We start from the raw sequence: 19571 nt of genomic DNA, 5'->3' as shown, positions 1-19571 counted from the left end.
GTAGGAGCAGACCACAGATGTAGGCACTCCAGAGCACTCATGAGGAAAGCATGCTGGGTACTTCATACAAGTACAGCTACCAAAAGTACAACTTGCTGAAGGGCCATCCAGCAGCACTGTGGTTCTGAGGACTGACACAACTGCCTACATTCTCCTTTACACTCAGACCTTGCAAGAATGTGCTGAAGTTGTCCCAGATAAAAATTCTGTCTTTGAGTATGAAGAAACTCATAGCATCATCTCATCAAATCATCTTCCTCAGGAAAGGAACTTTAAAAAAATGCTCACATGAAGAATCCAAAAAGTCAGCAACAAGGCCAGACATTTGATAGTGTTCTCTTTTAACAGTTCAAATTCCAATTTAAAAATTCAATCTGAAAACTCTAATTCCATGAAAATCTATAATGCTAGTTTTCTAGAAACATTCAGCACTTTTTTGTTCAGGATATATTTACTCTCTTCTAACATGGGGAGAGGCACACTCCTGCTGGATCACACAGTGTTTCATTTTGAAAGGAATTGAATACAGTTCTTCTCACCTCAAAAACAGTCTTTGCTGCATACCCCTGGACATCATCCCTGTTGATGACAATCTGGATAACTCTGTACCACACCTCTTCACTGACATAGTCACCAGCAATGCGAATCAGATTCAGGATTGTGTCCACATACCAGGTGTAATCAACTGCATACTTCTCAGCTAAAATTGCAACTTTCAGAACCTGGACACAGACAAGAGAATGAAGAAGGTTGACAACCTTCTGCCATAAGCTGTGTATCAAGATTCATCCTGTATATACCCAGCACCAGCCCATGGGAGCCCAGAACCCTGTTCCAGATGTGTCACCCTGCTCACTTGCTCCCACAGCCAAGGGGGAAGATGAACACTGAAATCCTGTGCCAGAACACACCAGTTCCCAGGTACACAATGCTTTCCCCACAATGCATCCAAGGATGTTGCATTTGTGGATTTTCAGCTGTGCACACCTAGGCAATCAAGAACAAGAAACTGGAGACCCCTTAAAAAAACAAACAAACAAAACAACCCACCAAGAAAAACCAATCACTGGAAACTCAAGCTAGCAGAAACAGACCAGCTCTCTTTTTCAGGTCATACCCGTACCAATGTTAGATGTGCCAACCAAGAACAAGACACTGCTGGACTTGCTATTCCCAAACCTGCTAAAACCTGCTTTGTAATCCCCTGGCTTGGGATAGCCTTGGCTATCATAGCACTGTGGGGTGTGGGATCCTGCTGAGCACACTGAAGGTTAGCACTAGGACAAGGGCTTTAGATATTAGGAGAGAGAGCTTCAACTCACTCAAAACTCATCTGGATAAACTCACACAGAATAAATGAGATAAGAGTGTTGGGAGTGTTTCAAGAGTGTTCTCCTGAAAGCAGAAAACCAGTTCACCTCCTTTCAACATAAGGTTAGTAGGTGGAACAAAAGACCATCTTGGCTTAACTGCAAGCTTCTGAGTCCTCTCAAAACCAAAAGGGAAGTTTAGCAGAGATGGAAAAGTAGACAAATACCTGCTGGAAACTAGAAGGGCACTTCCAGGGCATGCAGAGATGCAGTTCAATAAGCAAACACTCAATTTGAATTGAAATGTCCAAGATGTCAAAAAGGGTTGAAAATCCTGACTGATGCAAGCACAGAGCTGCCATCAGTGAAGAGTTTGTATGCAAAGTATTACAGGAGTCTGACAGATCAATGGACTCAGATGTTACCCACCTAAGGATGGCATCATTACAAGAATGCTACTGTCACCTCCATCTCCAAGAAGAAGGCAGGATCCAGGAAATTACAGTCCTATCAAGCCTTCTTCAGTCCCTGGGAGAGCCATGGAATGAATCCTCCTGGGGGCTCTCACAAGTGAAATGAAGCACATGATGAGGAAAAGCCAGCACAGATTTATCAAGGGCTGCTCATGCCAGACAAACCTGATCCAAGTAACCTGCTTGATTTATACAGGGAGAGCAGAGCACACTAACTGCCTGGACTTCAAGGCTTTTTATTTGTATATTTCCCAACCTTCCCCTAAAGAACCTGATCCATTAGTCTAGACAAGTGGTCAGTGTGGTGGATGGGCAACTGACTGCCATGCAGCACCCAGAGGATGGAAAAAAGCTCTTCTTCCAAGTGGCAATCTGGTGGGGTCCCCCCAGCCATTGATATTGGGCCCAACACTGTTAATATTGTCATAAATTATCTGGATGATGGGATCAACTGTACCCTGCTGAAGTCTGCAGATGACACCATGTTGTGCGGGGAAGTAGATGGAGAGCCACAGTCCAGGAGGACCTGGACAGGCTGGAAGAGTGGGCTACAAGAACCTTATGAAGTTCAACAAGGACAAGTGTAAGGTCCTGCACCTGGGAAAACAGAACCCAGGAGTGCAGCACAGATTGGGATCTCCCTGCTCTGAGAGCAACTCTGAGGAAAGGGACCTGGTGGGACATCCTGAGGGGACATCAAGCTCAGTGAGTGAGCCATGTATGCAGTAGCAATGAAAGCCAACAGGAGGCTGGGCTGCATCACCAGTGGAGATGAAAAAATTATCCCACCCTACTCACTGGTGGTCAGGCCACACCTGGAACAGGGGGTCCAGTTTTGGTCCCCACTATACAAAAAAAACGTGGACAGGATGAAAAGGATCCAGAGCAAGGCCACTGAGATGATCAAAGGACTGGGAAGACTTCCATATGAGGACAGGTTGAGAGAATTTGGTTTGTTCTGCCTTGGGAAAAGAAGGGTTAGAGGAGACCTCATCACCATGTTCCAGTATTTAAAGAAGATGGACACCCCCTTTTTACAAGGAGTTAAATGGAAAAGATGAGGGGTAATAGGTACAAGTTACTCAGAGGGAGATTCTGATTAGACACAAGAAGAAATTTTTTTCACAATGAGAACAGTCAACCACTGGAATAATCTCCCCAGGGAAGTGCTGGGTACCCCAACACTGGACACTTCTATTCAGAGGTAATTCCACCAACACTATGTTAATTTCTCTGATCAAGAAACATTAACACTAGACTAAGCTACATAATTACTCTAAGTACAGATTTTGGCTACTGTTCTAGGAAGTATTAAATGAGCATTTCAACTCCTGTATATTTCCTCCATCTAGGAAGGAGATGGATATCTCTTTCAGCTGATTATAAAGTATTATTTTGGGCAATCCTTAGAGTGAATGTTCTCAAAGCACTGTAGTTCTACCTACAAGTAAGTATTTACCACATTAATTTATGAAGCTATGTAACAGCTGACTATAGCAGACAAAAGCCTCAGATGTAGAGATTGGATTTGCTCAAGCACTGATAAAATTCACTTCACTTTCTATATGCAATCCACTGAGACCAAAATGAGGCTTTAAAATCCCAAGCTCCCAAGGGGTTTGCCCCCACCCCCATTAGTTTAACCTAAATAACTCTTTGCTTTTAGAGCACAAACGTAAAGGGGTTGTGTTTTGTGGGGTTTTTTTAAATCACCATGAAAAAGACTATCACAGAGTGGCATATGCTCTATCACAGCATCCCAACCAAGAAATGATAAAACCAGTGCCAAGGCCAGCTGTGAAAAAAATTAAGGGAACACAAATATCTCACAATTTCTTCTCTAATGGAATAATCAGCAGTCTCCAAGTAATTCAGCATTTCAGCCACAATCTGCTGGGCATTGCTTCTGTCACACATGGCATACAGGAGATCCACAGCTCTCTGCCTCACACTCACGTCCCTCTCGGTCTGCAAAAGGGCACATGGCAGAAGGTCAGGATGATTTAATCTTTTTTGGAAAGCATAAGCAACTCACTGAAGAGATGGAATTCACTATAATCATAGGCAAATTTTAAATAAATGCTTTTTCATAATCTTTCAGATGCAGAATAAACACAGATTTACCCTTCACATAAACTCTAAGTTTCTCAGGTTATTTGCATTTTCAGTCACCCAGACAGAGGTCACTGCAGACTCTGACAGTTTCCTCTTTTTAGATACTCCTACCAAACTTCAAATTGTCAGCTTTTGTTTCTGTAGGATCCATATTCAAATCTGTGCAAATCTGTGCCAAAAGGATGGACGAGTTTGCACAGAGCACTCCACAGTTACCCTAAAGGAGGGTAAATGAGTTTGTGTTCTGCTGTGCACTCAGCCACAGATGCCCTAATAACTAGCTGAAATTGCCCTACTGTCATCAGGCAATTATTGTGTCTGATACCAGCAGGACAGGAATAAAAGTATTCCCATCATTCTCTTTTTTGAAACTCCATGTTTTGGAATAATTATTCATCTACAGTCTACAGCTTGAGGAGACACTGAAGCGTTACAGAGGCTACAGCTACAAGCACCAGATTGACAAATAATTTGCAGAAACCAACTGGTGCTAACCTCCATCATTCCAAGACCAGCAAGATTTTGCAGGATTAATTAAAACAACAAAACAAAGCAGACTTCTGAGAATCATACGAGTTACCAGCTTAACCGGGGATCGGGGGCTTGGGGAAGAGGGCACTGAGGCAGGGTAGGAGACAACATTGAAAACAGACTGCACACTTAAAATATTTACCTTCAAGGCATTGATAACTGTTTCTATGTGTGTTTTCACAGCCTCGTGTGAGAACTCAGAGCTGGCAAGCGTGCACATGCTTTCCAGTGCCAGGTAACGCAAATTAGTTTCTCGGTGCTGCAAGAACTGCCCTAGCTGGTTACAGGCACGGACTAGGAGGTTTGGCTCACTGCACAGAACAGGAGAGAAAGTGAGAGGGTTAAAAGCAGCAGGTTTGAGGATACCCAATACAGAACACTGTATCTGCCGTGGAAATTTCTTAAAATGCCTTAAAGTGTCTGCTGGAATGCTCTGCTGGTGAAGTGAAAGTTCAGACACTGTGAACACAATCTCCTTTGGATTAGACTGGTGGTGTCAACACAAAACACCCCAAAGAAGCAGCAAGAAACAAAGCAATTAAAAAACAATTGCTGACAGCAACACAGTTCATTAATACTGGTCAATTCCATTGCTGTGGTTGTGTTCCAGTCTATTAAGCGACTTCATCCTCTATTCTCTCCTCCCTGCCCCCCCAGTAAAATCCCATTTATTAAGACAAGTCACAGCTTTTCACTTAAAAAAGATCTTCTCGTAACAGAAGTGTTCTCACAGCTCACCTGTCATGATGTATAATTAAGCTTATTGCTTCAAACAGCACAGCATTCTTTGCATTTGAGTGTTGTACTTTTTTTGACTTTGGTGGCTCCTGTGCTTTGTTCAGAATAGTTTCCAGGCATTCTGTGAGACGGCCACGTACCGCAGGGTCTTCTGGAGAAGAACAAGCTGTTGGACAACTTCACTTTGCTCAACACCCTAACCCCTACCTTAGGCCTTCCACCTTGCTAAATCTGAATAAACTGAAGTATTCTGACACATTAAAAACAGCTCACCATCCTCCCCACACACACACATACACCTGGCAAAAGAATTCCAAGCCATAGAACTATTTGGATAAGAACAAGAGCCAAACATGTTCCACACTATAATGTACCTCAAGGCCTTGGTAACAGTACAGAATGTTTACACACCAGTTACAACTACCAGTTAAGATGCACACTGGTTAGAGTGACACTTTGTTCTAAGCTACATGGCCTTCTGAATTATGCTGTATAATTTTTACAGTTGGCAACACTCAACAGTACAGACTTCAGTCCCCTTGAGACATTGTGCTTGCACTCCAGCTTTTGGTACCACCACAGCACTGCAGCTCTTTGGAGTCACACTGCAACAAGAGATGTGTGATTTGTGCATTACCTGGAGGTGGATAGCACTGTAACAGTCTCAGAAGTTTCACAGACAGCCAAGGAGCAGGAACAAAGTAGTATGTATAGTCCTGAAGATCTGTTGATGCTGAAGTTACAATCTGTAAAATAAGCAGGCAGCATGTCAGCAACTGAAGTGATGTGCAACCATGAGAAGGACCCAGAGAACACTGCAGGTCCCCTTTGACACAGGATTACTGTCACTAGCAATGTTTAATTCAGTAGGTTAATTATGTGAAGCTGTCAAACTGAGTACACCATCAGGTTTTTTAATAATAGAAATTAAATTGTTCAGGAGGCCAGGAAGTCTTCATGAAAGCATACTTGCTTTTCTTAAGAATGAAGATGACCATCTTGTAACACCAAAATATTTTATTAGAACCTTGGCTAGTTGACCCCCACACCCAGTTACAGAATATCAAATGCCTGTGATTATTAACCCACCAGCAGCTCAACAGGGGAATATGGAGAACACTGATCCTGTAAGAAGCAGAGGGTTAAAAGCCAGGCTGTATTTTTGAGGGTTCTGTGCAGAAATTTGCAGGATCAGTCTCTGATCCAACAGATTGTTGGGTGTTATAGTTACACAAAATGAGGACTGAAAACTCATGAGGATCCTTTCCAAAACAAGTAGCTGAGAGGAAGAAATCTTTTTGATACCCAGATGTGGTGCAGAGCAAGGATTACACCAAGGAAGTCTGGGCAAGCTAAAGTCTTCTGCCCTGGTAAGCAACAAGTGCTACAAGAGATGAGTTGAAGCAGCTACATGAAGTGCCACTGAATCATCTTCATTTTTAATGGTACATTAAACTCATCTGACCTAGAAAGGAACAATATGCTAACCTGGCCTAGAAAGCTGAGTAAATTAAGCAATAGTGCATTATTATCAGAGCTAACACTGGACTCACTCTGCTTAGTCTGGAGACTGCCAAGGAGACTGAAGTTTTAAACTCTTCTGGGTTCTTCTGTGCCAAAGTGGTGATCAGGCTTGTAGCTGCAGTAACCACACCCTACAAAAAAACCACAACAATGCAATACATTCAATTTTGTCACAATTTAAGATGCTGCCCTTTATCACCTTGCATGCCAAGTATTTTTTAATATACAAAACCAATTAAGTTTATCCCCATGAAAAGCCCTACATCAAAAGGCCCTGCATTTTGCTAGCAGCTGGACTAATTGCACATCTTCAAAATCCAACATGACACTGCCATGCTTGCAGAGCATTTCATGCTATTTTTGTATGAGCTTTCTCTCATGTTTGGATAGTACATATAAAAATAACAGAGCTGAATCAAAATACAGGCTGGATGCAAATTACCTTATTACACCAGAGAAGCATGAGAAGGATAAATAGGATGCAGCAGATTATCCTGGAAATTTTTCTGACAACCCAACATGGAGAGAGGGCTTTGTGTAACACAAATGTCTGATATCACTGCAAACTAAACCACTCCTTACTGCTGAAGCACAGGTCTTTATAGCCTTACTTTCATAAAGCAACTAGACAGGGGGAAAATAGTCTCTTCCATATAGATTAGTTTTTTCTCAACTAGCAAGATAAGAATGGCCAAATGGACACCCCAGGACTAGAATCCAAGCACTGATAAATGAGGTTATGGATTTCTAGTGCACGTCTAACCCTAAAGGACCTAAGAAAATTAGTATTATACCTCAGCAAAACAATTTAGGATCACAAGGCACAAGATTAATTTCTTTGTAGTCATTGCAAAAGAACCTGTGCATGACATTCTTACATCTCTAAGAAAAAGCTAAACAAACCTTTAATTAAGATATACACAGCAACTAGAAAAAGGCAACAGCTCATCCCATTTCTTTCCCCAAGCCTGAAAAAAAAGCAAGCCATTTGCTTGAAAGACTTGAGAAGAAATAAATGATCAGTGTGTGTAAGAGTGGAAGTGAGATTCTCTCTACAGAGCAGGCCCAAGGAGCCCAGAGAAGCTGATTTACCAAGTGCTGGTCATTGAGGAGATGCACCACTCTAGATGTCCAGTCTCCCATGGGGACAAGGTCAGGAGAAGTTCTATATAAACGCAGCAAGCACAAGGCAGCACTCTGCTTCACACTGTCCATGGTATCGCTGCAGGACAAACATGGATTTAAAACACAGTGGTGAGGTGACAGCAATACCTGCAGCCCAACAATATGCTAGGCTGTACCCTGACTCAGCATCCCTGAACCAGGCAGGATCACAGAATTCTTTTGGTCAGAAAAAAACTTTAAGATCATCAAGTGTAAGTGTAAACCCAACACTGCCAAGCACACCACTAAATGATGGCCCCAGGTACACCACATTTGCATCTTTCAAACACCTCCAGGGATGGTGACTCAACCACCTCCCTGGGCAGCCTGTGCCAGTGCCTGACAACCCTTTCAGTGAAGAAAGGTTTCCCAATAACCAATCTAAACCTCCTCTGGCACAACTTGAGGCCCTTTCCTCTTGTTCTATTGCTTGTTACTTGGGAGAAGACACCAACACCCACCCCACTACATCCTTTCAGGCAGTTGTAGGAGTGATAAGGTCTTCCCTGAGACTTCCTTTCTCCAGAGTAAACCCCAATTCCCTCAGCCTCTCCTCACAGGACTTGTTCTCTGGACCCTTCACCAGCTTGTTGTCCTCCTTCTACCTCCAGCACCAAAATGTCTTCTTGTAGTGGAGAGGTCAAACCTGAACACTTGATTTGAGGTGCAGCCTCCCCAGTGCTGAGCACAGGGGCACCACCACTTCCCTTCTGCTGGCCACACCATTCCTCTTACCAGCCAGGATGCTGGTGGCTTTCTTGGCCACCTGGGCACACTCTGCTGGCTCATGTTCAGCTGGGTGTCAACCAATACCCCAGGTCCTTTTTCTGCTGGGCAGCTTTCCAGCCACTCTTCCCCAAGGCTGCAGCATTGCATTGGGATGCTGGGATGGAAGTGCAGGACCCAGCACTTGGCCCTGTTGAACTTCACACAATTGGCCCTGGTCCTTTGAGCCAGCCTGGCAATATCCCTCTGGAGAGCCTTCCTCTTCAGCAGAAATTCATTACCTATTCCTGTGTTACAGTATTTGTTAATTTTGTCCAGTAAGTTTAACTCAAATTTTCAACCATCACATTCTTGTAGTAGCTGCTACTAATGACTCACTGCAACTTAGAGTGACACTTCACTCATTTAATCAGAATTTAAAGTTCATTAGATGAAGCTTCTTCCAAACTGACTTCAGCAAAATAGTTAAGGCACCCTAAAACATCCCTGTGACCAAAGCTGTATCCCCTGATAGGTCCTGCACAGAATACACAAACCATTAACTACTCATCAGCTTCAGTACCTACAGCTAGCATGGAAGTCACCTACCTATCCCCAAGCTGGCAACCCACAAATCTCTTCATCTTGCCATCCATGCTGCTGGCACATAAACAGACTATTTAAGAGCAGCAAAACTATTATACCAATTCAGTGAACCACCTTTCACAAAGCAGGCAAGCAAGCATTCTGTATGCTGCAGAAACAACAGCTAAAAAATGTACAGAGCATTTACACTGGAAGTTTTAAGAGGGAGTTTACACTCTGCAACCTCAGATAAATGTTCAGAAACCTCCACATCCCATACAGAAGCTCAGTTCACCCATTCCTTATAAATTTACCCATTTTCCTGTACCTCAGTTAAAAAAACAAAACAAACCCAAAACCACAAACCTATTCCTCTCCTCCCTCCCTCTGATTTATCCAATAAAGTTGCAAATACAACTCAGACTGCTCAGTTTGCACAGGTCACTTAGACACTACTTGTACACATACACATTTTGTATATATTCCCTCAGAAATGCAGAGGGGATGAGGCACTGATCTCAGAACACAGCTCAAAGTTTAAACAATTCTGAACTGCAGCTGCTGTGCTCTGATTCATGACCCTAAGAACAACTTTTGGAACTTTTTAAGTTTCTTAAAAGCCCCTGATTCATCACAGCAGTGCTGACTCTACCACCTGAGGAGTACCACCAGAAGGTGCCAGCTGTAAACATAACCCCTTACACAGGTGTTTCATGCCTGAGAAAGGGGGACTATGGAAAAGGGGGGATTATGGAAAAGATTCTCCCCCTTTTACTTCACCATACCAGCTCCATCCTGAGCTTCAGGTGCTAGCTCCTTCTGCCTCTCTTTCTGGCCCATACTACATTTCAGCTCTGAAAACAGTCCCCTGTGTGGCATTATACAGAGTACTTCAAGACTTGTAAAGTATTTCCTAACACTTCTGCCACAACGAGGTACCACAGGTATCCTTCCTCTTGTAGCCAGCTCAGTGCACAGAAGAGTCAGAATTAGTCTGCATAAGCAAGGAGATTCCCAGTGTTTGCAAGCTCCAATACTTGTCAGTCAGAGTGGTAAGAGAAAGCAAGAAAGCTCACAAACCAGAATATTCTCACACAGGAGACTCAAATAAGAGTTCACTTTATAACAAAGCTTGTAAACATCTATTCAGGTTCATTTATTTCTTCTTTTCATGAGGAGAGCTAAGTAAAGCATACACATCTCTGCCACACATGTATAGAGAAGAAGAAACTTCATCACAACAAAGCAGTAAAAGCCTATTCAAGAAATTGACTCTTAATTTTCAGTTAGTTGGATATTTATGAGTGTACTGAGCAACTCCATGCTCAGGTATATCAACATATCTGCAGTTCCTGGGAACTGCCACATTGCAAGCCCAGGGCTGTGTAGCTTTAAGCATGGATTCAGCTCTGCAACAGAACTGAGCTGCTGGAAAGGCTTATTGGTGGTGTATGTGAAGGAGCCATTTCACACCTACCCAGCTACAAGTATTTTGGGGATTTCTCCAGCAAATGCTTCAGCCATCTCCCTGCTCCCCACATTAGCAATGCAGTGCAGAGCAAGCCCCATGAAGGTGGGGTTCCTGCTGGCCAGGTCATTCTTGATGGCGTTGTTTATCAAACGGATCAGCTCACTGTTAGAGTTCACCAGGACAGAGATGAAGAGATAGCCCTGTGGTTCAGAAAAAGGAAAATAAAAGTTGATCTGAGCTGACTTAGCTCTGTGTCTCGAAGAATTACTTGTGGCATTAACAGAAAATAATTTCTCTCCCGATACCAAACACATGGGCAGAAACATATTTAGAGCAAATGCTAGGAAGATTAAGTAAACCAGAATGGATAAGCTTAATATCACCCTGATTTCTCATTTTTAATGTTTCATCAATCTGTTTCAACATATACTCAAAAGATCACTTTAAATGAATGGAAGCAAATGAAGAATCTGGCTTATCATTCAGTCACTACTAAGTTATGTGTACCTGATAACAACAACCTTACCCAGGAAGATTTGAAGAAATATTCTGAAAATTAAAAGGTTATTTAGCTTTTAATATAAGAATCAAGGCAGTCCCTTAACCAGAGCAATAATTGTAAACAGAGTGCACATTTGACTTTCTACAAGTGGCACCCTGTGCAAAGGTGTTTACCTTTCAGAATCACTGCTAGACACAAAACCAGGTTTTCTATCAGGGTGGGCAGGGAATGAAGCAAAGCCCTTTGCTTTGCAGAGACAGCTGAGGCAGGACACCAGACACAACAGCTGATCTTTCAGAGAGACCAAGTTACTCACAATTTGTTTCTCTGTGTATCTGTTGGAACTGAGCAAGTTCACAGCCTCCATGTGACCAAAGTCAATGTCGTGCCCCAGGAGAAAGATGAAAAGCAATTTGCAGACATATTTTTTCTTGCTGTACCCATCCAGAGCCTTGTCACCTGGAAAGCAAAGAAACAAACAACAATTAAGCTTCTGGTGTTGTTCTATCTGGTTCCTCTCCCACTCTGTTCCACTGAGGTACCTCCTTGTATCTTACAGTAACAAGACTTAGAGTTGTACCCAACAATTAAGATTCACATTTGAGTCACTATGTGTCACCCTACAGAGAAGGGACAAACTGAAGGTTCAGCTATTGCAGCACCTGAATTTCACAAATTTTAAACTTATCGTTTCCAATTTTATTTACTCTACAGTGAGCAAAAATACACCCACTTATCCATGACTTAAAGGACTTTAAGCCTTAGATCATCCTGTGCTGAACACACCAAAGTTATCACAGACCACCACGAACAGACACCAGACAAAGAAACAGCTCTTAAGTGTTTCAAAATACATATTCCCAGTCACAGGTATCTTGTAGCTCCTCCTAATGGTCTGAGACAGAAAAACATGAGAAAACTCCCTGAATCAAGACATTCCCATGAGGATAGTTTTAAGCACTTGCCTAAATCTCAAATTCATTCTTAAGGAAAAAACCCCACAAACCCAACCATAAAACCTGAAAATCTTAGTGTTTATTTAATTTACTATTATCTACATCCTAAAGGACAGTTATGAGATAATGCTATCACTGAGTGCCTGAGTTAACCTGCTCCTTTGGATTTTCTTGCCAAGAGGCAGCACCTGTGGGTTTATTTAACTCTGATTTCCCCATTTCTGTTAAGAGCAAATTATTGTCTTCCATCCACACATTCTCCAACCAATTATCCAACCTTTATCACAGCAAAAAGTCCTGATACACTTCATGATGTGCAACACATGGAGACCTCTACCAACAAAACAGCAGCAGCAAATCTTTTTAGAAAGACAATAACAGAAGTATATCCCAAAGCCTTGAAAAAACACATGGAGTGAAACTGCCAAGAGACCTTTAAAGTGTTTGGAAAATGAAAGAATTGACAAGTGTTTCAGTTTTAGAAGACAAATGCACCCTAAATAGCTCTGGCCATATGTTGCAGTATTACTGTATTTCAGAAGCTTGTGAAAACTCCAAGGAACAGCACAGCAGCTTAGAGCTCATCAGGCTGATGAAGAAAAGGGGTATATAAACCTACACTTTTTGCAGAACATTCATTTCCTTCCCCAAATCCTGTGATACAAGAGTATCCCCTCAATCAGGGAAGTATGAATGCTGGAGTTCAGTCAGGTCAGAAAAATGTTGATAGATGTGCTGCCTGAAAGGCTCCATAAGCTCCTGAGCTTCTGCATTCTGGGCCCAGAAAAAGGAGTCTGACAGATCTCCTTAGAGATGGGCCCTGTTCAGCCAGAACAGCACTGAAAATAAGATATCCCTAACTCACTGCCCTCACAAAATAAACCAAAATGAAGAATGAAACAAAACACAAACAAACAAAAAAACCCACCACAAAAAAGCCCCCAAAACCACAAAACACACAAAAAACAAACACAAAACCAACAAAACCAACAAACAAACCCCAAAAAACCACCAACAGACCACACAACCAAAAACCTCCAAGCCATACTTTTAATAAAGAACCTTAGCAGTGTACAAGTTTGTCCTTCTTCCTTCTCACCTACTGGTACAGAAGCAGGTTAGATTTTCCATCCCACATGTATCTTGGTCTCTAAACAGGAATAAATGGGGATTCCATGGATGGAGCACCCATTGGATCAGGAACTGGCTGGCTGGTGGCACCCAAAGAGCTGTGGCAATGGCTCAGTGTCCACAGGGAGCTGTGTGAGCAGTGCTGCTCCTCAAGGGTCAGGACTGGACCTGGGTCAGTCCTGTTTGGCGTCTTTGTTGGTGACATGGACAGGGGGATGGACAGTGACACCAGGAGAAGAATTTGAACATCTCAGCATCTTCAGCAAATCAAAGGGACTGGGTTGCAAACTGTCTGCAGATGTTTAACCAGGATGAGGTGGGGCAATGATTCCAGAATAACCCCAAATCTCTGCTCTTTAGAGGTGTCCATGTCCCCAGGTGTGCTCAGGAGGCACAAGGACATTGCAGTGTCCACAGGGAGCTGTGTGAGCAGTGCTGCTCCTCAAGGGTCAGGACTGGCCCAGCCCTGTTTGACATCTTTGTTGGGGACATGGACAGGGGGATGGAGAGCACCCTCAGCAAGTTTGCTGAGGACACCAAAGTGTGTGGTGAAGTCACCAGGCTGGAGGGAAGGGATGGATCCAGAGGGACCTGGACAGGCTGGAGACGTGGGCTGTGCAAACTGCAGGGAGTTCAACAAGGGCAAGGTTCTGCCCCTGGGGGGAGGCAATCCCATGGACAGCACAGGTTGGGAGGAGAAAGGATGGAGGAGAACCCTGAGGAGAAGGACTTGGGGGTGAGGATGGAGCAGGAGCTCCACATGAGCCCTCAGGGTGTGCCTGGAGCCCAGAACCCAACCATGTCCTGGGGGCACCACCAGCAGCACAGACAGTGCTCAGGGGAGGGGATTCTCCCCCTCTGCTCTGCTCTGCTCTGCTCAGACCCCACCTGGAGTTCTGTGTCCAGTTCTGGAGAACCCAACATCAGAAGGACACAGAGCTCCTGGAAGGTGTCCAGAGGAGCCACTGAAATGCTCAGAGGGCTGAGCAGCTCCCTGGGAAGCCAGGCTGAGGGATTGGGGTTGTTCAGCCTGGAGAAGAGGAGGCTCCCAGGTGAGCTCAGAGCAACCTCCCAATATCTGAAGGGGCTCCAAGAAAGCTGGGGGAGGGCTTTGTGCATGGGGGGGTGGGGAGAGGACAAGGGAAATGGGTTAAAACTGGAAGAGGGGAGATTGAGGTTGGACATGAGGAAGAAATTCTTTAATTTGAGGGTGCTGAGCCCCTGTCCCAGGCTGCCCAGGGAAGCTGTGGCTGCCCCATCCCTGGCAGTGTCTCAGCCCAGGTTGGATGGGGCTTGGAGCACCCTGGGCTGTGGGAGGGGTCCCTGACCATGGAAAGGGGTTGGGAATGGATGAGCTTTAAGGTCCCTTCCAACCCAAACCATTCCATGATCGTAATGATTCTATGAAACAGTGCTATGAAAACTCCTGGCAGTGAAATCCTGCTATGCTGGGTCCTGTCAAGATCCTCTGACAATTTCAGCTCTGCAGGAAGCTGCCCAAAGACATGTTTTATGTTTTCTTCAAGTCACATTTACAGTTGGCTGCCACGAGGCTGTTTTCCTGCTGACTCAGTAGACAAATCCAGTGCAGTTTGCTTCACTAGACATCTGCATTAATATTAGAACCATCACAGCAAAATAGGGACATCAGGCAGAGAGGAAGTTGGGATGGATTTTTTTGTTTTTTTTTTTTTTTTTTTTTTTTTTTTTTTGTTTTTTTTTGTTAGGTTTTTGGGTTTTTTCTTTTTTTCCTTGTTTTAGAAGCACTACAGCCAAAGGGAAAAGCAGATATTCAGTCTGCTTATCTGCTGTGGTCTTCAAAGTATGGCTTAAGCAGCAGGGCTCTGTATAAGAAGAGGAAAACACCCATTATGGTATTTTCCCAGTAAAACAGTACCTAACAGCAGCAGCTTCCTTCCATCCTATCATGGTAGGGAAATGCAGATCAAAGACACCTTCCTTCCTTAGAATAAGCAGGGGGAAAAAAACAACCTACCAAATTCCTACTGCAAGTCCAACTATTCCTCTCCTTCCCCTGTAGCATTTACAAAGACTTATAAAGGTTCTATTTTGAACATCACTAACAAGTATCATTGCTTAAGTATGGGCTAAAATAGCACAGCTTCCTCCAGTTACAAGCTAACATCTTGAGCAGAAGGAAATTCACATGCTCCATTATCTTTATTGCAATAAACAATCATTTCTTTTAACTCAGCTCATTTTAAAATGCTTTGGGGAACACGTGCAAGTACTACAAACCCAAGTCAGCAGAAAGAGGAAGGTTTCAGAACACACATCAGCAGGTTCTGAGCACTATGGGCATTTCAAAGGCTGCTTGCTTTCCCTGGAAAGTTGAGTCATTTTTCTAAGAAAGAAATTGTTGTTAACAGCTGATCAGCAAGCAGTACTATTATTAAGAAAGAATTATTACTTTCACATTTCTGTGCATCACCTCTCTACCATTTCAAAATGGTTTTCACTTTGGTTTTCACTGCCATGCAGCCTTCCCCAGAGGAAGCAGTAAGGCATAAATGTATCATGAGGCTCCTCACAGTGGTTTGAGGAAAGGTTTGGTGCTGAGTGTTAAGGTTGGGGCCAGTCTTGGCTATAGTGACCATGACATGTTAGGGAAAGAAACAGGGTAATAAATAAAATCTCTGCCTTGGATTTTTAAAGGGCTAACTTCAATCTCTTTAAAGATCTTAGAAGTGTCTCACGGGCACTAGAAAGGTATGGGGGGGCCAAGTGAGCTGGTTAGTATTCAAACATTACCTCCTCTAAGCTCAAGATAAATGTATTCCCTTGGGGGAAAAAAAAAAAATCAAGTAGATAAAGCAGGAGAACGGCATAGATAAGCAAAGAGGTCCTGGAAAAACTCTGGTGGAAGAGGGAAATTTAGTCTGGGGAAAAATGGTTTGGTTAAGTGGGAGGTTTATAGAAATGCTGCCCAGATTATGTATAGACTCGTCAAGAAAGGCCAAGGCTACCTTGGGACTTAGTCTGGCTAGGGAGGGGAAAGAAAATGAGAAGAGCTGCTTCAAATACATGAATGAGAAAAAGAAGAGTAGGGGAAAATGTGAGTCCACTGATAAATGAGATGGGAGATTTGGTAACAGAAGATGCAGCCATGGCAGAATTGCTGAATGCCTTTTTTGCCCCAGTCTTTACTCCTAAGACCAGCCCTGAGGAATCCCTGTCACTGGAAGTAAGGGATTGCCACTGGTCAGTGAGGATTGGATTAGAGATCACTTGGATAAACTGAAAACACCCAAATCCATGGGCCCTGGGGGGCACATCCCCCTGTGCTGAGAGCCCTGGCTGGGGTTGTGCTGAGCTGCTCTCCATTGGTTTGGGAAAATCGTGGAGATTGGGAGAGGTGCCTGAGAAAAGAAGAAAGCCAGTGCCAGTCCAGTCTTCAAAAAGGGCAAAAAGGAATCCTCAGGCAACTCCAGAGCAGCAGCCTCACCTCCACCCCTGGAAAGGTGACGGAGCAGCTCACGCTGGAGGACATCTCCAACCATATGAGAGGGACCTGAGCATCTCTGCTGTGAGGAAAGGCTGAGGAACTGTTCAGTCTGGAGAAAAGTCTGTCCAGAAACATCTGAGGGGTGGGGGGCAAGAAGAAGGGGCCAATCCCTTTTCAGTGGTGTCCAGTAACAGGACAAGGAATAATGGGTTGAAGCCAGAACATGGGAAGTTCCACCTTAACAGGAGGAGAAACTTCTTTGCTGTGAGGGTGAGGGAGCCCTGGCCCAGGCTGCCCAGAGAGGCTCTGGAAACTCCTCCTCAGGGGACTTCCCAGCCCCCCTGGATGTGTTCTGTGTGACTGCCCTGGGGGATCCTGCTGTGGATTGGATGAGCTCCAGAGGTCCCTTCCAACCCCTGACATCCTGTCATTCCATAATTCTAATTCAGCACCTGCTTTTCAAGCTAATTCAATATTTTTAAAAACTAGCTTGGTGCAGTTACAGATCCTGCCACAAGCCAGAGGGGGTAGGAAGGCAATTTCCTCCTGTGGGAAGTCCACTGGAGGGCAGAGGGTAAGGAAGCTTCACAACTTCAGTCTCACTAGCATCCAGATGCTTGACTGATACCCCCAAGACAAGACAAGCTTAGCTTTTAAACCTGCAGTAGTGGCTTACACAGAACAGAACAGAACAGAGAATATCCTGAAATGTTCCTTTGCAACCCAGTGTGCTTCCTTCCTAGATTAACACTGCCCAGTTCAGGCAGCTGCTCCAGGGCTATTCTGTACCAGAAGGCTTCCTACCAGCTTAGAGGTCTAAGAAAAATGAAGTGGCTTTCAAGGAATGTTTCTAGACTTTGTGACAAATCTTTCTTTCCAGAAGACTGAGAGTCCAAGCCCTCTAATAAAAGAGGGATTGAATGTTTGTAGCAGACAATCCATCTAAATCCATAAGCTGTAATTAGTTACCACCAGAACAGAGCAGCCCTACAGCTCAGGCAACATTTCAAACCTTCCAGCAATTCACTTTGTCAGTGAAGTCACTACTATCTTACTGTCTGATTGCCTTTATGTTTATTTTAGATGATCAGAAGATACTGTGACTAACCAGAACCATCTTACAGATTACTCCTTCACAGCCTGCCAGTGAAGCAATTTATTGTTACACAGCTTTTGTTTAGAAGAGTTATTTAGAGGCTTATCTTCAGCTTCCTACCAAGGGTTATTGTGCAGTTTGGGACAATAGAGAATTGCTTGAATTTGGGAAAACAAGTGAGCTGAAGTTAAAAAAAAAGAAATAAAAAAAAGCTGAGATCATTAACTGACACTGGGGCACTTCTGTGCCAAAAGCCCAAAGGAAGATACACTGACATGCCTGAAATCCAGCAGTGGCCCTTGTAACACAATCCCCTATTAAACAATCAGAGCAAAACTAACATCTCATGTCAGATCTGGAAAAAAGAACAAGCCTGAATCAAGCAGAGCACAAAGTTCCTTTGCCTGCAGAAACAGTTTATGTATTTGGGGACAGTTTCATCAGTAAGCAAACTCTCCTCTGAGACACCAAGTTGATGCACAAAATTAATAAACCCAGTATTGTTTTCACTCATTTACAAAGCAATTGCCACTCTGATAGCCAGAATTCTAGGTTGGCTCAAGCAAAATCATGTGTAACAAAACAAAGAGTATTTGTGCACTTCACACTTAACTCCTACAACTTCCACTTTATTGCCCTGGTGTAGTTTCTCTCCTCTACATCCATCTTATCTCCTTAACACAGAAGCACTTCAAGTAACTGTCAAGGACAAAGTGACCTCAGCAATGGAGCTTTCTCATGCTGAAAACAAGAGACCTCAAGGACAAGGGTTCTAGATTCCTTCTAAGCATGGAGCACAGAAGCCATGATGTAAGCAACCAAAGTATGGTTTTTATAGACATCTGCAGCCTCAGCCAGGCCTGCTAAGTACAAGGGTATTTTAAACAGCAGGTTACCCAAAAATAAGGGGGTAACAGGTTTGCTTGCCAGCTGCTTGTATGTTAGAACAAAAGTAGAAACCCTTAGCCCCTGCCTGTAACAATGTAAGATTCTAACTTGCAGGTTACATGGGGTGGGGGTCTAGATAATGAAGACTGCAAAGATCCAGAGGAAGGCAAGGATCTTGTGCTGTAACAGGTTTTCATATGATAGTCTCAAGCAAGAATACAACTGTGTCAGAAACCAGCCTTGCTTCTTACAGTCAGATCTTTTCCTTGTTACAGCAATGCAGCAAAACCAGCAGCAGCATCTTTGGCCAGGTAATTAATTAGGTACTCCCCATAATTATTTAGCAAAGAACTTGATCTTATGTTCACAGTCACACATTAGTCTTAAACCAAATTATTTTAAAACACTTTTAAAAGTCAGAGCTACATACAAAGCAACTGGGTTAAACTGGGTGATCTCCACTTAAACCAAGAATAAAATGCATACTGAAGGGCTCTTTATTTGTATACAGCCCTTCTGCAAGCATGGAGCAACCATGCAGCACAGAGCCCATGCAGAACTTCTGCAGCAGAAAGATAGACAGCTATCACCTCCTCACACTCTCAAGGCCTCATGGAGTTACACAGAAAGTTGTCCAAATTCAGGTTCTTCTGAATTTTGACATTAAGCTCTAGTTTTGGCCAGGCTACATCAAGTTATTGTCTTAAGTAACATTTTTTCACCTAAAAATCCATACAAATTCAGTAATAAAGCAGACATAAAAATCATCTTACCAGCAAGTTAAGTAGGATTTCACTACTGAATGAACACACACTAATATTTCTTTAAATAGTTTTCAACAGTGTTGAAAGGAGGCTCAAGTTATTGTACTGCTTTGCTGAAAGCACCTCTCTTCTCCCCAGCACCACAGTTAACC

General features: G+C 43.5%; 1 protein-coding gene across 5 annotated transcripts in view; it reads right to left on the bottom strand.

Annotated features, from left to right (window-relative positions):
- Positions 1 to 19571, bottom strand: part of AP2A2 (adaptor related protein complex 2 subunit alpha 2) — a 48820-nt gene that overhangs the window by 13654 nt on the left and 15595 nt on the right. For 3 of the 5 annotated variants that reach the window (XM_071762420.1, XM_071762415.1, XM_071762418.1), the window contains exons 3-11: positions 11435 to 11577; positions 10623 to 10816; positions 7784 to 7913; positions 6721 to 6822; positions 5805 to 5913; positions 5168 to 5318; positions 4572 to 4740; positions 3614 to 3751; positions 540 to 722 (exon numbers count right to left, since the gene is read on the bottom strand). In XM_071762420.1, coding sequence (XP_071618521.1) covers positions 540 to 722; positions 3614 to 3751; positions 4572 to 4740; positions 5168 to 5318; positions 5805 to 5913; positions 6721 to 6822; positions 7784 to 7913; positions 10623 to 10816; positions 11435 to 11577 — 1319 coding nt within the window. The remainder of the gene's footprint in view (positions 1 to 539; positions 723 to 3613; positions 3752 to 4571; positions 4741 to 5167; positions 5319 to 5804; positions 5914 to 6720; positions 6823 to 7783; positions 7914 to 10622; positions 10817 to 11434; positions 11578 to 19571) is intronic. The other 2 variants (XM_071762416.1, XM_071762419.1) reach the window with 1 other exon arrangement.

Source organism: Heliangelus exortis, chromosome 18 (assembly GCF_036169615.1).
Source record: "Heliangelus exortis chromosome 18, bHelExo1.hap1, whole genome shotgun sequence".
Taxonomy (NCBI): domain Eukaryota; kingdom Metazoa; phylum Chordata; class Aves; order Apodiformes; family Trochilidae; genus Heliangelus; species Heliangelus exortis.
Note: the sequence above shows the minus strand (reverse complement) of the source record. Positions and strands in the feature narration are given on the sequence as shown.